Here is a 19,408-nt window from a genome sequence, read left to right as displayed (position 1 = left end):
GACAGCTGCAAGAAAAAGTTTGTGAACCCTTTGCAATTATCTGTTTTTCTACATTAATAACTCAAAATGTGGTCTGATCTTCATCTAAGGTGACAAAAATAGACAAACACAATCTGCCTAAATGAAACACTCATTGTACTTTTCATGCCTTTATTAAATACATTGTTTAATCATTCACAGTCCAGGCTAGAAAAAGTATGTGAACTCTTGTAGTTAATAACTGGTAGTACCTCCTTTAACAGAAATATCCTCTAAACATTTCCTGTAGCCGCTGATTAAACTTGCACAACAGCAGGGAGAAAGTTTAGGCCATTCCTCCATACAAAACTGTTTCAGTTCATTAATATTTCTGGGATCCTTGCATGAACAGGTCATGCCAGAGCATCTCAATTGGGTTAAGTCATAGTCACACTTTATTGATCCCGGGGGAAATTGGTTTTCGTTACAGTTGCTCTATAAATAATAAATAGTAATAGAACCATAAATAGTTAAATAGTAATATGCAATTTATGAAATAAGTCCAGGACCAGCCTGTCGGCTCAGGGTGTCTGACCCTCCAAGGGAGGAGTTGTAAAGTTTGATGGCCACAAGCAGGAATGACTTCCTATGACGCTCTGTGCTGCATCTCGGAGGAATGAGTCTCTGGCTGAATGTACTCCTGTGCCCACCCAATACATTATGTAGCGGATGGGAGACATTGTCCAAGATGGCATGCAACTTGGACAGCATCCTCTTTTCAGATACCACCGTGAGAGAGTCCAGTTCCATCCCCACAACATCACTGGCCTTACGAATGAGTTTGTTGATTCTGTTGGTGTCTGCTACCCTCAGCCTGCTGCCCCAGCACACAACAGCAAACATGATAGCACTGGCCACCACCGACTCATAGAACATCCTCAGTATCGTCCGGCAGATGTTAAAGGACCTCAGTCTCCTCAGGAAATAGAGATGGCTCTGACCCTTCTTGTAGACAGCCTCAGTGTTCTTAGACCAGTCCAGTTTATTGTCAATTCGTATCCCCAGGTATTTGTAATCCTCCACCATGTCCACACTGACCCCCTGGATGGAAACGGGGGTCGCCGGTACCTTAGCTGTCCTCAGATCTACCACCAGCTCCTTAGCCTTTTTCACATTAAGCTGCAGATAATTCTGCTCACACCATGTGACAAAGTTTCCTACCGTAGCCCTGTACTCAACCTCATCTCCCTTGCTGATGCATCCAACTATGGCAGAGTCATCCGAAAGCTTCTGAAGATGACAAGACTCTGGACTTAAGGTCTGGACTCTGACTTGGCCATTCCAAAACACAAATTTTCTTCTTTTTAAAACCATTCTGATATTGTCTTGTTGCATCATCCAACTTTTAAGCTTCAGGTGATGCTTGATACAATTTTGAATTCGTTGTTCCCTCACAATTGGAAGCTGTCCAGGCCCTGAAACATCAAAGCAGCCCCAAGCCATGATGCCTCTTCCACCATGCTTCACAGTTGGGATGAGGTTTTGGTGTTGGTATGCAGTGTTCTTTTTTCCTCCAAACAAAGCGATGTTGATTTCTGCCAAAATATTCAACTTCTGTCTCATCTGTCCACATTGTCCCAGAAGCATTGAGACACATCCAGGTGATCTTTTGCAATCTTAAAACGTGGAGCAATTTTATATATTAAATAAATAAATAAATCAAAGAGCTGTGGTTTCCTCAGTAGTGACTTCCATGAACATTTCCGTTCAGTACTCTTCTTATAGTGAACACATGACAGAGACTTTAGCAAATTTAGAGATTTCTGCAGGTCTTTTGTTATTACCCTTTTCACCTCCTTCAGCATTGTACGTAGGGCTCTTGGTGTGATCTTTGCAAGATGCCCACTCCTACGGAGAGTAGTCACAGTACTGAATTTCCTCCATTTGTAGACAATTTATAGCAAGGAACCTCTACAACCCCCACCTCTAAATGTCATTGATTGGAACACCTCACTCCAAATAGCTTTTGTAGAAGGCATTACCCTGGAGGTTCACATACCTTTTTGAACCTAGACTAGTGATTTAAATGGTGTACTCAGTGCTGACGACAAGTAGAATTGTTTGCATGTTATTAGTTCAGGCAGATTCTGCTGGTCTATTGTGACTTAGATAAAGATCAGACCACATTTTATAATTAATGCAGAAAACCAGTTAATTGCAAAGCGTTCACAAACTTTTTCTTACAACTGTACATACAAAATGTCAAAGTCAATGTTGAATGATTCCCCAGGCTTAAACTAGATGCACAGAGGTCAATTAAGTTGTGAACACATTTAGCCAAAATGAGCTAATTGTATATTAAGCCTAGATTTTGCTCCATAGCTCTGTATTAATAAGCTACAGAAGTAAAATATGCCTGGCTGGTGGCATAGTGGCATCAGTGCCGGACTTCGGAGCGAAGGCTCCCTTGCATGCTTTCCATCCGTACCTGGGTTGAGCAACTCGGCCTCCTAAAAATAAGAAAGCCTGCTAAAAAAAAAACGCTGTCACGACGACTCCACTCTGAGTTAAGGGCTTTCTTCTTTAGAAGTAAAATAGCAGGCATTTATGGATAATGGCATGGTGGCAGCCAAACGTTAAACAGAACACCTAAACCTCAAATTAACTGCTTTTCACAATCCTGAAGTCTCGTGATGAAGATTAGTCATTCAAATCATATGATTACATTTTTATTTATTCATCTTGGTAATATTGAGAGAATATATAATGAAATGAGAATAGATGATACAAGCCTGGGGAAGAGAAAAAACATCAAGCAGACCTGAAAGTACTGCCACTTCATACGCCTAACACTCACAAATACACAGAATAAACGATGCGACAATTAAGTCATTTTTGTATCCCTGTTAGATACAATATATGCAGAATAATTCCAAGGACTTATGGGACATCAACCTACTATATGGAAAAATGAAAAGCTCAGTAGGCCCTTCCAAATTATCCCAATCTAACATGGCATGAATTGTGCATACAAACTATCCATTCCTCCTTTTTCCAGAGTCACAAGATCTAGTGGGGAATATGGAGTAGGGTAGTGGTCGCCAACCGGTTGATCGCGCTCGACCGGTCGATCTTTGAGACTTTCCCAGTAGATCTCAAAAAAAAAATGAAAAATACACAAATACTGTTGTAATGTGAGCATTATAAAAATAAGTAATACTAATTAGCATAACGGTAATATAGCAATACCGCCGCTACTGAAAGCTGTTTGTAAAGAGAGATTGTTTCCGGGTTGTGGGGTTTTAGTTCCGTTCTTTCTGCCCAGTGCACGTGTGTAGCTCCCCCGCCATGCACCGCGGTAGAAAAGACCGGAAGTAAAACCCCCGCAACCAGGAAGCAACCTCTCTTTACAAACAGCTTTCCATAGTGGGGGTATTGCTATATTACCATTATCCTAATTTGTAGTAACTTATCTTTCTAATGCTCACATTAGAGCACTTCTCCCCCTTTAAATTCCAACATTCCCCAAATGTAAGTAACTGGGAAACAAAAAACAGTGGTGTCATTATCTTGCGTACCTCTGAAACTTATACTAGTGTCTCAGTAACAGTTTACCAATACAAAACACCTGAACAACGTGGCAGATTCAACATTCAGTCTAACAAAGGAAACTATCCATTCGAATATTCAGTCTGTCAGGAGGTTTGCGAGGGTGCTGTGCTGCAACAGATGAAAATTATGAAATCCAAGTACAGGAACCGTCTTACTGACAGACACCTCACAGACTGTCTCAAACTGGCTGTCTGTAGTTATGAGCCAAATTTCAGGGAACTAGCAGAAAGTATTCAGCCCCACTCACCACACTGAGTGCAACAGTCAATTTTTATTCATTTATTTTTCGTGTTGAAATAAAATTAAATAATGAAACGTAGATTTAAAGTTGTAATGTGAGCATTATAAAAATAAGTAATACTAATTATGATAATAGTAATATACCTGGAGTATTGTGTGCAGTTTTGGTCCCCTAATCTGAGGAAAGACATTCTTGCCATACAGGGAGTACAAAGAAGGTTCACCAGATTGATTCCTGAGATGGCAGGACTTCCATATGATGAAAGACTGGATCAACTAGGCTTATAGTCACTGGAATTTAGAAGATTGAGGGGGGGATCTTATTGAAACGTATAAAGTTCTAAAGGGATTGGACAGGCTAGATACAGGAAGATTGTTCCCGATGTTGGGGAAGTCCAGAACGAGGGGTCACAGTTTAAGGATAAAGGGGAAGCCTTTTAGGACTGAGATGAGGAAAAACTTCTTTACACAGAGAGTGGTGAATCTGTGGAATTCTCTGCCACAGGAAACAGTTGAGGCCAGTTCATTGGCTATAGTTAAGAGGGAGTTAGATATGGTCCTTGTGGCTAAAGGGATTGGGGGTATGGAGAGAAGGCAGGGACAGGGTTCTGAGTTGGATGATCAGCCATGATCATACTGAATGGCAGTGCAGGCTCAAAGGGCCAAATGGCCTACTCCTGCACCTATTTTCTATGTTTCTATAGCAATACTCCTGCTACGGAAAGCTGTTTGTAAAGAGAGGTTGTTTCCGGGTTGCAGGGTTTCACTTCCGGTCTTTTCTGCCCGGTGCACATGCGTGTGACTAACCGATTTAGTAGGTCGATCTTGCCTTTCACTAAGGCTGAGGTAGGGGATCTTGGGCTTAAAAAGGTTGGCGACCACTAGAGTAGGGTCTGAAACAGATTACAGATGGAGAGGAAAAAAAATTCTATTTCCATTTCACACCCTCAGATAACTAAGCCTGAGGGTCCATTATAATTGCTGCCTAGAAATTAGTGTGTGTTTAAGACCAACTTGTATTGAACAGTTGTGCAGCAAGTGGTATGCTAACACACCAAGATTTACTATCAGAAGTAGTGGAATTAATAGAGACACAATGAATAATTAGAAGCTGAAGCTAAAGGGGAAGGCGACTTCTACTTTAGGTGATATTAGTTTTAGGAATTTACTTATGAATTACAACTACTTAAAGTGAGAAATCAAAATGTGTGGCATCAATGAAGCTTGAAAACAGGAAATAAAAGGAAAGACAAGATAAAGAGGAAGTTTGGATTTAAAAAGCACTTGTTTGTAAGAATTTCAGTATTTTTTTGATTCCTCAAGTGCCTTCAATACCAAACAGCTCTCATTGCTAGTGGGGTGGGGGTGGGGGTGGGGGTGGGGGAGGAAGTAAAGCTCCGTTCAATGCAAGCTGGCACTTCAATTGTATCCTGGATAATGGACTACCTTACTGGCAGACCACAGTTTGTGCAACTTCAGAGCTGTGTGTCAGACATGGCTACAAAAGCAGCACTGGGGCCCCACAGGGGACTGTATTGGCTCCATTCTTGTTTATCCTGTACACCTTGGACTTTAGTTAAAACTGAGTCACACATTCTGCATTAATTCTCTGATGACTCAACAATAGCGAGGATGGGAGGATGAATACAGGGCCCTGGTCTGTTTCATGGTGCAAACTGAATCACCTGCAGCTCAACATCAGTAAGACAAAGAAGATGGTGATGGACTTTAGGAAGATCCAACCTGTACTGTTCTGTTACTATTGATGGTGAGGACCTACAAGTACCTGGAGGTGCACCTGGATGACGTACTTCAGTGGAGCAGCAACACACAGGCTGTGTACAAGAAGGGCCAAAGTCACCTCTACTTCCTGAGGAGACTGAGTTCTATAGTGTATGCAGGTGTCTCAATTGTATCAGTCAGTCAGCTGTCACCAGTACAATCTTCTATGCGGTGGTGTTCTGGGGCAATGGCATTAGCTTGGGTGATGCCAATAGGCTCAATAAACCAATTAGGCTGGCTCTGTTAGAGGAGTCAAACTGGACATACTGGAGGTTGTGGTAAAACAATGGAACTTCCGGAAAATCCTGGACAATGTTTCTCACCCTCTGCATGCTAGCTTAGCTGAAGAGAGGAGCACTTTCAGTTATAGACTAAGACAACTGCTCCAAAGAGCACTATGAGGTCATTCTTACCCTCGTCTATCAGGCTCTATAATGAGTTAACCTATAGCCAGGGAAGTGATGGCCCCCTCCTGTTACACTGTTATTAACTTCTATTTACCAGAGCTCTGTTTAAGCTCTACTTAGCGCTATTTAATCACACCCTGCAATCGTGGACATCCTGTGCAATACTACCACCACTTCTTATCTGGATGGTGTGAACGTGCACCCATTACTGTAATTCTTGCACTAACATCTTATCAGAGTGATCTTGGAATCTTTGATTTTAAATCTGGACATTAATTTTTTTAAGGTAACTTTTTTATTCTTTCTTCCCTTCTAATATTTGTATAGCTGTGCACTTGTAATGTTACCTTGACACTAATTTCATTTGGGATCAATAAAATATCTTTCACTGTCCTGAGAACCTTTATTCTTTGCATATCAATTTACTAAAAATATGCAAATATAAATCTGGCCCATAAGCTCCCAAATTGAAGCATCTTTGCCTGAATTGCAAACTAATTCCATAAGCAGATTGCCAAAGGGTTATATTCCAACTGTCCACAAGCCAAATTCTACACAAGTCAGAAATACCCATTTTCTATAGCTATCATTACCATCACTGGGCATATAGTTTCTATAATTCTTTCACCCTATTATCCATTAATAGATGCCATGAAATATTTTATGACTATTACTAGCTTGACAAATGCTTTAAAAAATGTATAGGAGAATTGATATTATGTTAGATTTCCTTTATCCAGGTGATTCGTAACCCAGAATTCACTCCTTATAATTTTGCCATTCAACCTTGAGATCTTTGCAACTACAATATCATTCTAGCAAATGAGAGATCAGACTGCTGTACATTCTGAGATGCTTTTCAAGAGTAGGAATAAACATACCGGTTTCTACAGGAAAACCAAAATGCATTGGGGAGGACATAAGCTTTAATCAACAGTTTATCAAGAGCAAGTCAAAGCAAAGAACAATGATGGGGAGCTGAAAATAAAGCTACATGCCATCTTATGGAAGGCAAAGTTGTTGATAACTAAACACCTAGATAATTTTATAGATTCAGCCAAAATAACATTTAATATCAAACTACATACTAGGTTTAAGTACTTACAATTTTCCCAGCTGCTTTCCTCTGTGTTCATCACTAACAACAACTTCTTCTATTCTCCCTCGCTAAATAAATGGAGGGAGAAAAGGCTTGAGTTCTTAAAAGGTTTCACATTAGATGTAGCCTAGAGTTAAGATTAACTATATACATAAAGAGTCATTTTAAACATTACTTGAGGAGCTGAACATAAAAGACTATGCATTAAACTCTGAAAAAAAGTGGAACTATCAAGAAACATTTACATTGCATTTCAATTGGGGAAGTTTAGGAGGAAAGCAGGGTAAGGAAAAGGAATTTAAACATTCGTGTCATTTCATCAATATATCTTCCAGTAGGCTATCAGATTCTTCACTTTTAGCTAAAATGCCCAAATTTAATTCTATTCAATTGGGCCAGCAGAACAAATATACATTGAATATTTTATTAACTGTAATTAGCAGGTTCTAGCTCTTAACAAAACAATATTGTAATATACTAGTTGAAGGCTTACCTTTGCACAGGTATGTATAAATTTATGTTCAATTATTAATGTTGCTGTAGCAATGACCTGTCCGACATGAGTGTCTTCAACAACAATATTATAGTAATCTCCAGTTTGCTTCATGTGTTCAAACTTTTCTGTAAAGTTTTAGGAGAAAGGCAGTAAAAATAATGGCCACAGGTCTATATTACAAGCCACTTTACCTTCAATTAACATTTGGTTATCATAAGTACTATATACTTGGGCGCAGAACATTAAAACACCCATCAAAGAATTGTATTTTAAACAATTTCTTAGTTAGTTTTACCCACGTCAGGCAAAGAAAGGTAACTTCCTAAAATTAGTGACTGGGGAAGTACAAAAAAAAACACTAGTTGAGATTACATATTTTGTGAACTTCCATCATTTTCTGGAGAGGAATAGCGAGGGAAATTCTCTCAACTCAATCATAGCAGAAAGCAATCTTCTGAAATTTCAAATATCAAAAATATTTCTAAGCTACATGAATAATGGGGTCAGGGATGAAAAGGACAGGGTGACACAGAAAGAAAACTGAGCAGCACCATACATTATTTATCTACCATACATTTGCTTGTAGTCTGCCCAAGGACAGATTCAGCCCTTCAATACTGCTCTGTCATTCCATCATGGCTGATTTATTAACCCTATCAACCCCATTCTCCTACCTTCTCCCCATAACCTTTGATGTCCTGATTAATCAAGAACCTATCAACCTCTGCTTTAAATATACTCACTGACTTGGCCTCCAATTCTGTCTGTGGCAATGAATTCCACAAATCCACCACCCTCTGGCTAAATAAATTCCTCTATCTTTTAACAGAAGGTCCCTATCTGAGGCTGTGCCCTCTGGTCCTAGACACCCCCATGATAGGAAACATGTTCTCCACATCCATTCTATCTAGGCCTTTCAATATTTGATAGGTATCAATGAGATCCTCCTCATTCTTCACACCAGCAAGTACAGGCTCACAGTCAAATACTCATGCGTTAACCCTTTTGTTTCTGAGATCATTCCTCTGGACCCTCTCCAATGCCAGCACATTCTCAAAGTGTTGTCTGAACAATGCCTCATCTTCATATTGTCTGCAAACTTGGCCACAAAGCCACTGATATAGACACAAAACGTGAAAAGAAGCTGTCCCAACACTGACCCCTGTGGAACACCACTAGTCATTGGCCGCCAACCAGAAATGGCCTCTTTTATTCCCACTCTTTGCTTCCTGCCAATCAGTTTGCATCTTTCTGGTCTGCTGCTCACTATTAACTAAAATACACCTTTGCTATCTCTGAAATCAAGTCTCCTATATCCATGACCAATCTGTAGACTACTATTATTCCGTGACAGATGATGCACAGTTACATTAGTTTGAAGAATGGTCATCCCTATTATTTTATAAATCATGCTACTGTTAATGTCTTCGATCCCACACAGCTTAATTTCCACATATATGTTAATCAAACTGCCAAAACCAACTCCCCATCAAAATTAAAGTGACAAACCTAACAATTCAATAACTACATCAAATCTTAAAGGTCTGTAGCCCCAACTTTTCTTGAAACAACTGCATGATAGAAAATTGAAAAAAACTGTCCTCATACTTTGAAACAAAAACAGATTACAGACAATTTAAAACAAAGGTTTCACAGTACTGGAGGACTGAAGTAAAACATATGACAATATATGAAAGTGCTAGCTTGCTTACTTATGAATTGTTCAGCTTCAACATCACCTACTTTCGTTAACTGTGCAAGTACCTTGAAAAAGCCTGTAAAAATTAAAATTGTGAGTTACATTACAGCAGGAGTTACCATTAAGTTCATTATCATGTTAAAGGAAACATTGCCATTACAACTTTATAGCAGTCATAGAGGAGATTTATGAGAATATTGCTCAGTCCAGAGAAATTTAGTTACAATGAGAGGTTACAAGGCTTAGGGTTCCTTTCTCTAGAAAGAAGGCAGCAGAGAACAAGCTGAAACACAAAATTATGAGAAGCTTAAATAAAGTAAACAGTTTGTACCAACAGGAAGTACCAACCGGGGGCACAGATTTGTCATCGTTATTAAGATCAGAGGGGATTGGAGAAAGATGTTCTTAGATACAAGCTTGGTGGGTCTGGAGCTTATAGTCTAAAAGTTTGATGCATGGCAAAACTGCTCATTATATTTCAAAACCACATGAACGAGCAGTTGATGAACTTCAAATTGTAAGTCAACAAGTTAACAACTGGAAAATTGGATGAGTCAGAGTAGTTCTTCATTTGGTATGGGCACAATGGACCAAATATTTTCCTCAGTCATAAATTTCTATGATCTTTGAAACTTCAATGGTAGTGTTCAAGTTGCAATCCCAACATGGTTGATGGAAGGACAATCACAAACAAGAGAAAATCTGCAGATACTGGAAATCCCAGCAACACACACAAAATCCTGGAGGAACTCAGCAGGCCAGGCAGCATCTATGGAAAAAGAGTACAATGTTTCGGGCCAAGACCCCTCAGCAGGACTGGAGAGAGAAAAAAAAAATGAGTAGAGTTAAAAGGAGAGGGGATGGGAGGGAGAAACACAAGGTAATAGGTGAAAGCAGGAGGAGGGAGAAGGAAGAGCTGAGAAGATGATTGGTGAAAGAGACACTGGGCTGGAGAAGGGGAGTTTAATAGGAGAGGACAGAAGGCATGAAAGGGGAAGCAGCACCACAGGGAGGCAAAGGGCAGGCAAGGAGACAAGGTGAGGTGGGGGAGAGGGATGGGGAATGGTGAAGGGGGCATCACATCTGTTTGACATGCTATTTCCTATATTTAGAGTTTTGTTGGACATACAAGGTGACTCATTGGGTAGGCAACTGTAGCCCTAGAATCCTCTTCTCAAAAGGAGCGTTCAAGAAAAATTGTACATAATACATGTGCTATTCCGCAGATGAAATAAAATTCAGTAGAACTATATGGATCTGGCATCGCAAGTAGCTAAGGGGAATAGCAAAGAAAAATTGCAAGTAAATTTTCTGATTACAATATGTATCATGATTCAGGTGAGATATTAAAGGGTTGGGAAAAGATTTTTGGACTCTTGTAAATAACGGGTTAAAATTGCTGCAGACTTCTGTTTGTTCTGTTCTGAGTAATCCACCTGTGCTGCTTTCAGACTAACAACCTTGGAGATGTTATGTTTTGTGGATTGAGTTCTGCTCATCTGTCACACACCTCCTGCTACACATGGCTTCGCAAGAATTGAGCTAAGCGCTCTTTGTCTCGTAAGCTAGTTCTATAAATTGTAACATATCTAAGTTAGACAAAGGTTCGATATGTACCCGCAATCTTCGTCTCACCTGCAGGTGTCAGGATGTGATAATCTAATTATACTTTGTCTCCAAACATGTGGAACAATGGTTGAAAATGAGGAATTATCTCATTGCACACATTGTCCCAGTTGTCTGAGCTTGACTGCCTTTTAGGGTGATTAAGGGTTCTTTGTCTCAAAATACCACAGTTGCTGGGTGTGTGACTATGGGGGTAGTTAAAAAATTGCTTCCTGCGTACGTGACAAAAATGGTATTAAAAACTCTGTCTCTGTGCTTTGGCAGAGAGACCTCTGGTATGGGCCCCCTGTGTGTGCCTAAGGAGGGCTCTCTCTCGTAGCCAGCTACTAATAAAAAGCTGTTGCTTTATCCTCCCTAGTACTGTGTGTTCTTGCATCGGGTAACCGGTAATAATTAGAAGTAAGGTTTAACACAAGTAGGAGCTAAATATACGAATAGGAAAAGGAGATGAAAAATAAACTGACAAAAAAAATTCTTATTTGCATAAACATTTAAGAAAATATCTGCTATTCAAAATAATTTCAAAAAAATTGGACTGTAAGAAAGCACTTTCAAAATGGCCAACCCCATTTTTAAAACTAGTTCAATGGATTCTTTGACTAAAAGTAGAACACTTCAGTCAAAATTACAAACATTCACAAGCAATCATATTAATATACATCTGTGGGCAACTGATAGATTTACAGCTTAAACAGTACCTCTGTTGAAGTCTGCAGTACAGAGAGGCCTCAGAATGAGTCCATCCCCTGGGCTCACTGGGGAAATCTCAGGCGAGAATTTCACCATATTTTGATTCCAGTCCAGCTCACTCAATAAGGTGGGGTCAAACAAGGGTGTATCGTCAAGAATCATGGCCCAAGCAGCACATAAATCAATACACTGTTTAAAAGAAACACACAAAACTGAAAAAAATTGAGACTTTACAGATATAACAACATGCAGTCAAGTGAAAAGAATTTTTTTTTAGTGATTTTAAAATGATATTTTTGTCATGATTACTGATAAATGCAAAACAGGCTCAGTTCTAAAATAATAAATTCTCCTGGTAATTAAATTTGAGGAGAGATCATCACTTTGTAATGGCATTTTTACAGTCAAAATCACAAGAGAAAATCTGCAGATGCTGGAAAGCCAAACAAGACACACAAAATGCTGGAGGAACTCAGCAGGCCAGGCAGCATCTTTGGATAACAGTATAGAATGTCATGTTTTTACAGTATTTTGGAACACTTACATTGTGTAATAAATACAAGAGATACAACTTCAACAAATAGTGTGCATACTAGAGTCATAGAATTGTACAACATAGAAATGGACCCTTTGGCTTATCACATCCATGTCAAAGTTCTCCAATCTAGGCAACATCCTGGTGAACTTTCCCTGCACTCTACATTGCCAATTACATCCTTCCTATTATGTGGCAAGCAGAACTGCATAATACTACTTAACCAGTATTTTGTAAAGTCGTAATCTAGCATTTTTTATAATTTCCTTTATCCCAAGCTTTGAAAACAAGCATGCCATATGCCCTTTTCACCACCACCCTATCTAGCTCTGCTGCACTTTCAGGTTACCAAGCATTCCTTAGTGCCCCTTACTGTGTAAATCCTACCCCTACTGGATTCCCAAAGCACATTATATCAGAGTTGCTGAGATTTAATTCCATTTGCCAACACTAAGCTGAACTCTCCATCATATCTCTATCCTGCTGAAGCTTCAGGTATCCTTCCTTACCATTCAAAACACCACCATTTTTTAAGTCATCTGCAAACTGGACACCACAGTAGTGTATCAGTTACTGCAATAATATTACAGCTCCAGAGTTCAATGCCTGCAAGGAGTACGTACATTCTCTCTGTGACCATGCGGCTTTTTGTCCAGGTGTAGTGGTTTCCACCTACATTCCAAAGATGTACCAGTTAGGTGGTTAACTGGTCACTGGACATGGTCCTGCCATTAGGATAGGGCAGTGCAGCTCAATGGGCCAGAAGGACCTGTTCTGCATTGTATTCTAAATAAACTACCAATCATACCTCTGGCATTCATGTCCAATTTATCATAAACCAATTTCTATGAAACACCAGCAACACACACAAAATGCTGGTGGAACACAGCAGGCCAAACAGCATCCATAGGAAGAAGCACAGTCGACATTTCCGGCCGAGACCCTTCATCAGGACTAACTGAAAGAAGAGATATTAAGAGATCTATGAACCACCATTGTTCAGACCTTCAATCAGAAAAGCATCCTTCCACAACTGCCTTCTACCTACCACCATAAAGGCAATTTTGGATCCAATCAGCCAGCTTCTTGTGTACTTCAATCTTCAGGGTCAGCCTACCAAACAGGACTTCCTCAAACGCCTTATTAAAGTCCATATATACAACACCTATTGCCATACCTTCAGTCTCATTTGTTACCTGGAGGAAACTCAGCCAAACTAATGAGGCAAGATTTCACCTGCCCAAATCCACACTAATTATCCCTGCCTCTGCAAGTGTACAGAAATCTGAGCCAACCCTATCTGTTGGACTTTCTCCAATAATTTCTCTGCCACCAACACACAGCTCATGAATATGCTGCTCCTTGGTTTGCCTTTGCAGCCTCTAGTCTTTTAGCACCTCACTATGGCTGCTGAAGATGGTAATATTTCCTTCAGAGCCGCGGCTATTTCCTCTCTTGCTTCCCGAAGAAACATGGGATACATCTCATCTGGCTCTAGGGATTTATTTAACAGACACTTCTCAATATGCACCTGCTCCAGATTATCCATTTACCCCTCCATGAACTCACTTTCTTCCTTGTCCTTCTTTGTAAATCCACTGTCGATAAATATTCACATAGGGCCTTTCACTTGTCACCTGGCCTTACAAAGATTACCAATTTGATTTGCAAGGAAATCCCCTCTTTCCTTATTATAGAATGTTTCAGGATTCTCCTTTCTCTTACTATTTCTCTCTTACATTAGAGCTATAAAGCTGCACAAAGCAGAAAAGGGACCACCATGATATCCATCTATGCTAATCTCATTCAACCACATCCCTCCAATCCAAGTAGCTATCCAAATGCCCTTTATATGCTCCATTGTATTGTATCTGTCTTATCACCTCCTCTGGCATTATGTTTCATACTCAAACATGAGGAATTCTGAAGATGCTGGAAATTCAAGCAACACACAAAGTTGCTGGTGAACGCAGCAGGCCAGGCAGCATCTCTAGGAAGAGGTGCAGTCGATGTTTCAGGCTGAGACCCTTCCACAGGACTAACTGAAGGAAGAGCTAGTAAGAGATTTGAAAGTGGGAGGGGGAGAGGCAGATCCAAAATGATAGGAGAAGACAGGAGGGGGAGGGATGGAGCCAAGAGCTGGACAGGTGATTGGCAAAAGGGATATGAGAGGATCATGGGACAGGAGGCCCAGGGAGAAGGAAAAGGGGGAGGGGGGAAAAACCCAGAGGATGGGCAAGGGGTACAGTCAGAGGGAGAAAAAGGAGAGTATTCCCCCACCTTTCCTTCGCTACATCGACGACTACATTGGCGCTGCTTCCTGCACGCATGCAGAGCTCGTTGACCCTATTAACTTTGCCTCCAACTTTCACCCTGCCCTCAAGTTTACCTGGTCCATTTCCGACACCTCCCTCCCCTTTCTAGATCTTTCTATCTCTGTCTCTGGAGACAACCTATCTACTGATATCTACTATAAGCCTACTGACTCTCACAGTTATCTGGACTATTCCTCTTCTCACCCTGTCTCTTGCAAAAATGCCATCCCCTTCTCGCAATTCCTCCGTCTCCGCTGCATCTGCTCTCAGGATGAGGCTTTTCATTCCAGGACAAGGAAGATGTCCTTCTTTTTTGAAGAAAGGGGCTTCCCTTCCTCCACCATCAACTCTGCTCTCAAATGCATCTCCCCCATTTCACACCCATCTGCTCTCATTCCATCCTCCTGCTATCCCACTAGGAATAGGGTTCCCCTGGTCCTCACCTACCACCCCACCAGCCTCCGGGTCCAACATATTATTATCCTTAACTTCTGCCACCTCCAACGGGAACCCACCACTAAGCACATCTTTCCCTCCCCCCCCTTGCTTTCCACAGGGATCTACGCGACTCCCTTGTCCATCCGTCCCCCCCATCCCTCCCCACTGATCTCCCTCCTGGCACTTATCCTTGTAAGCAGAACAAGTGCTACACATGCTTACACTTCCTCCCTTACCACCATTCAGGGCCCCAGACAGTCCTTCCAGGTGAGGCAACACTTCACCTGTGAGTCGGCTGGGGTGATATACTGCGTTTGGTGCTCCCGATGTGGCCTTCTATATATTGGCGAGACCCGACGCAGACTGGGAGACTGTTTTGCTGAACACCTACACTCTGTCCGCCAGAGAAAGCAGGATCTCCCAGTGGCCACACATTTTAATTCCGCATCCCATTCCCATCCTGACATGTCTATCTACAGCCTCCTCTACTGTAAAGATGAAGCCACACTCAGGGTGGAGGAACAACACCTTGTATTCCGTCTGGGTAGCCTCCAACCTGATGGCATGAACATTGATTTCTCTAACTTCCGCTAATGCCCCACCTCCCCCTCGTACCCCATCTGTTATTTATATGCACACATTTTCTCACTCTCCTTTTTCTCCCTCCGTCCCTCTGACTATACCCCTTGCCCATCCTCTGGGTTCCCCCCCCCTCCCCTTTTCCTTCTCCCTGGGCCTCCTGTCCCATGATCCTCTCATATCCCCTTTGCCAATCACTTGTCCAGCTCTTGGCTCCATCCCTCCCCCTCCTGTCTTCTCCTATCATTTTGGATCTCCCCCTCCCCCTCCAACTTTCAAATCTCTTACTAACTCTTCCTTCAGTTAGTCCTGACGAAGGGTCTTGGCCTGAAACGTCGACTGTACCTCTTCCCAGAGATGCTGCCTGGCCTGCTGTGTTCACCAGCAACTTTGATGTGTGATGTTTCATACTCATCCAGCTTTGTGTAAAAACCCTCCCATTCACCTTCAAAACAATGCCTTCTAATTTTAGACCCCCCTCCATCCTAGGAAATATACTCCATCTACCCTTTTTATGCCCAATTTTATAAATCTCTATAATGATCTATACTGCACTCTAAACATCTTACCGTGATGTGGCAACCAGAACTGTACACAATACTCCAAATACATCAACCAGTGTTTTCACAGCTGCAACGACAGCTCAACTCTTCTACCCAACAAACACCTCAGCCAATGAATACAATCATTCCAAATGTTTTCTTCACTACCCTTTCATCACGACACTGATGGAGTTGGGAACTTGGACTCAAGGTCCATTTGTATACCAACATCTCTTGGATCCCTGCTATTTACTGTATACAGAATACACAGTATATAGAATAGTACAGCACATTACAGGCCCTTCGGTCCACAATGTTGTGCCAACCCTCAAACCCTGCCTCCCATATAACCCCCCCAACCTTAAATTCCTCCATATACCCATCTAGTAGTCTTTTAAACTTCACTATCTGCCTCCACCACTGACTCGGGCAGTGCATTCCATGCACCAACCACTCTCTGAGTAAAAAACCTCCCTCTAGTATCCCCCTTGAACTTCCCACCCCTTACCTTAAAGCCATGTCCTCTTGTACTGAGCAGTGGTGCCCTGAAGAGGTGCTGGCTATCCACTCTATCTATTCCTCTTATTATCTTGTACACCTCTATCATGTCTCCTCTCCAAAGACTAAAGCCCTAGCTTCTTTAATCTCTGATCATAATGTATACTCTCTAAATCAGGCAGCATCCTGGTAAATCTCCTCTGTACTCTTTCCAATGCTTCCATATCCTTCCTATAGTGAGGCGACCAGAACTGGACACAGTACTCCAAGTGTGGCCTAACCAGAGTTTTATAGAACTGCGTCATTATATCACGACTCTTAAACTCTATCCCTCAACTTATGAAAGCTAACACCCCATAAGCTTTCTTAACTACCCTATCTACCTGTGAGGCAACTTTCAGGGATCTGTGGACATGTACCCCCAGATCCCTCTGCTCCTCCACACTATCAAGTATCCTGCCATTTACTTTGTACTCTGCCTTGGAGTTTGTCCTTCCAAAGTGTACCACCTCACACTTCTCCGGGTTGAACTCCATCTGCCACTTCTCAGCCCACTTCTGCATCCTATCAATGTCTCTCTGCATCTTCGACAATCCTCTACACTATCTACAACACCACCAACCTTCGTGTCGTCTGCAAACTTGCCATCCCACCCTTCTACCCCTACATCCACGTCGTTAATAAAAATCATGAAAAGTACAGGTCCCAGAACAGATCCTTGTGGGATACCACTAGTCACAACCCTCCAATCTGAATGTACTCCCTCCACCACGAACCTCTGCCTTCTGCAGGCAAGCCAATTCTGAATCCACCTGACCAAACTTCCCTGGATCCCATGTCTTCTGACTTTCTGAATAAGCCTACCATGTGGAACCTTGTCAAATGCCTTACTAAAATCCATGTAGATCACATCCACTGCACTACCCTCATCTATATGCCTGGTCACCTCCTCAAAGAACTCTATCAGGCTTGTTAGACACGATCTGCCCTTCACAAAGCCATGCTGACTGTCCCTGATCAGACCACGATTCTCTAAATGCCCAGAGATCCTATCTCTAAGAATCTTTTCCAACAACTTTCCCATCACAGACGCAAGGCTCACTGGTCTATAATTGCCCGGACTATCCCTGCTACCTTTTTTGAACAAGGGGACAACATTCGCCTCCCTCCAATCCTCTGGTACCATTCCCATGGACGAGGGCACAAAGATCCTAGCCAGAGGCTCAGCAATCTCTTCCCTCCCCTCATGAAGTAGCCTGGGGAATATTCCGTCAGGCCCCGGGGACTTATCCGTCCTAATGTATTTTAACAACGCCAGCACCTCCTCTCCCTTAATATCAATGCTTCAGAACATCAACCTCACTCATACTGTCCTCACCATCAAGTTCCCTCTCATTGGTGAATACCGAAGAGAAGTATTCATTAAGGACCTTGCTCACTTCCACAGCCTCCAGGCACATCTTCCCATCTTTATTTCTAATCGGTCCTACCTTCACTCCTGTCATCCTTTTGTTCTTCACATAATTGAAGAATGCCTTGGGGTTTTCCTTTACCCTGCTTGCCACGGCCTTCTCATGCCCCCTTCTTGCTCTTCTCAGCCCCTTAAGCTCCTTTCTTGCTTTCCTATATTCCTCAATAGACCCATCTGATCCTTGCTTCCTAAACCTCATGTATGCTGCCTTCTTTCACCTGACTAGATTTTCCACCTCACTTGTCACCCATGGTTCCTTCACCCTACCACTCTATCTTCCTCACCGGGACAAATTTATCCTTAACATCCTGCAAGAGATCTCTAAACATTGACCACATGTCCATAGTACATTTCCCTGCAAAAACATCATCCCAATTCACACCTGCAAGTTCTAGCCATATAGCCTCATAATTTGCCCTTCCCCAATTAAAAATTTTCCTGTCCTCTGATTCTATCCTTTTCCATGATAATGCTGAAGGTCAGGGAGTGGTGGTCACTGTCCCCCAGATGCTCACCCACTGAGAGATCTGTGACCTGACCCGGTTCATTACCTAGTACTAGATCTTGTATGGCATTCCCCCTAGTCGGCCTGTCCACATACTGTGACAGGAATCCGTCCTGGACACACTTAACAAACTCTGCCCCATCTAAACCCTTGGAACTAATCAGCTGCCAATCAATATTAGGGAAGTTAAAGTCACCCATGATAACAACCCTGTTATTTTTGCACCTTTCCAAGATCTGCCTCCCAATCTGCTCCTCTGTATCTCTGCTGCTATCAGGGGGCCTATAGCATACTCCCAATAGAGTAACTGCTCCCTTCTTCTTCCTGACTTCCACCCATACTGACTCAAAAGAGGATCCTGCTACATTACCCACCCTTTCTGTAGCTGTAATAGTATCCCTGACCAGCAATGCCACCCCTCCTCCCCATCCCTTTTAAAGCACTAAAATCCAGGAATATTGAGAATCCATTCTTGCCCTGGTGCCAGCCAAGTCTCTGTAATGGCCACTACATCATAATTCCATGTATGTATCGAATCTCTCAGGTCATCACCTTTGTTCCTGATGCTTCTTGCATTGAGGTATACACACTTTAGCCCTTCTACCTTTACACCATTTATTCTGCTTCTCTTTCCTCAAAGCCTCTCTATATGTTAGACCTGGCTTAACTCCATGCACTTCTTTCACTGCTCTATCGCTTTGGGTCCCATCCCCCTTGCAATTTAGTTTAAACCCACCCTACAGTTGAGTTATAACATACTGTTCTTCAAGAGAGTCACCTGATCCGATTTGTCTATACCTGCCCTATATATGTCCTTTGTTCTCATTAAATCAACAACCAAAGTTCCTTAATCTCGTCATTTTTGCTTTTCACACTTATTGGAACATGGCAATATATTGACATACTGCAAATGCAA

At 41.9% G+C, this 19,408-nt stretch overlaps 1 protein-coding gene across 4 annotated transcripts in view; it reads right to left on the bottom strand.

The window, feature by feature from the left end:
* Positions 1–19,408, bottom strand: part of gnpnat1 (glucosamine-phosphate N-acetyltransferase 1) — a 51,392-nt gene that overhangs the window by 2,664 nt on the left and 29,320 nt on the right. For all 4 annotated transcript variants that reach the window (XM_072268886.1, XM_072268879.1, XM_072268860.1 and 1 more), the window contains 4 exons: positions 11,618–11,798; positions 9,307–9,369; positions 7,592–7,719; positions 7,105–7,166 (listed from right to left, as the gene is read on the bottom strand). In XM_072268886.1, the coding sequence (XP_072124987.1) occupies positions 7,105–7,166; positions 7,592–7,719; positions 9,307–9,369; positions 11,618–11,771 (407 nt within the window). In that variant the 5' untranslated portion in view covers positions 11,772–11,798. The remainder of the gene's footprint in view (positions 1–7,104; positions 7,167–7,591; positions 7,720–9,306; positions 9,370–11,617; positions 11,799–19,408) is intronic.

Source organism: Mobula birostris, chromosome 1 (assembly GCF_030028105.1).
Source record: "Mobula birostris isolate sMobBir1 chromosome 1, sMobBir1.hap1, whole genome shotgun sequence".
In the NCBI taxonomy this organism is placed as follows: domain Eukaryota; kingdom Metazoa; phylum Chordata; class Chondrichthyes; order Myliobatiformes; family Myliobatidae; genus Mobula; species Mobula birostris.
Note: the sequence above shows the minus strand (reverse complement) of the source record. Positions and strands in the feature narration are given on the sequence as shown.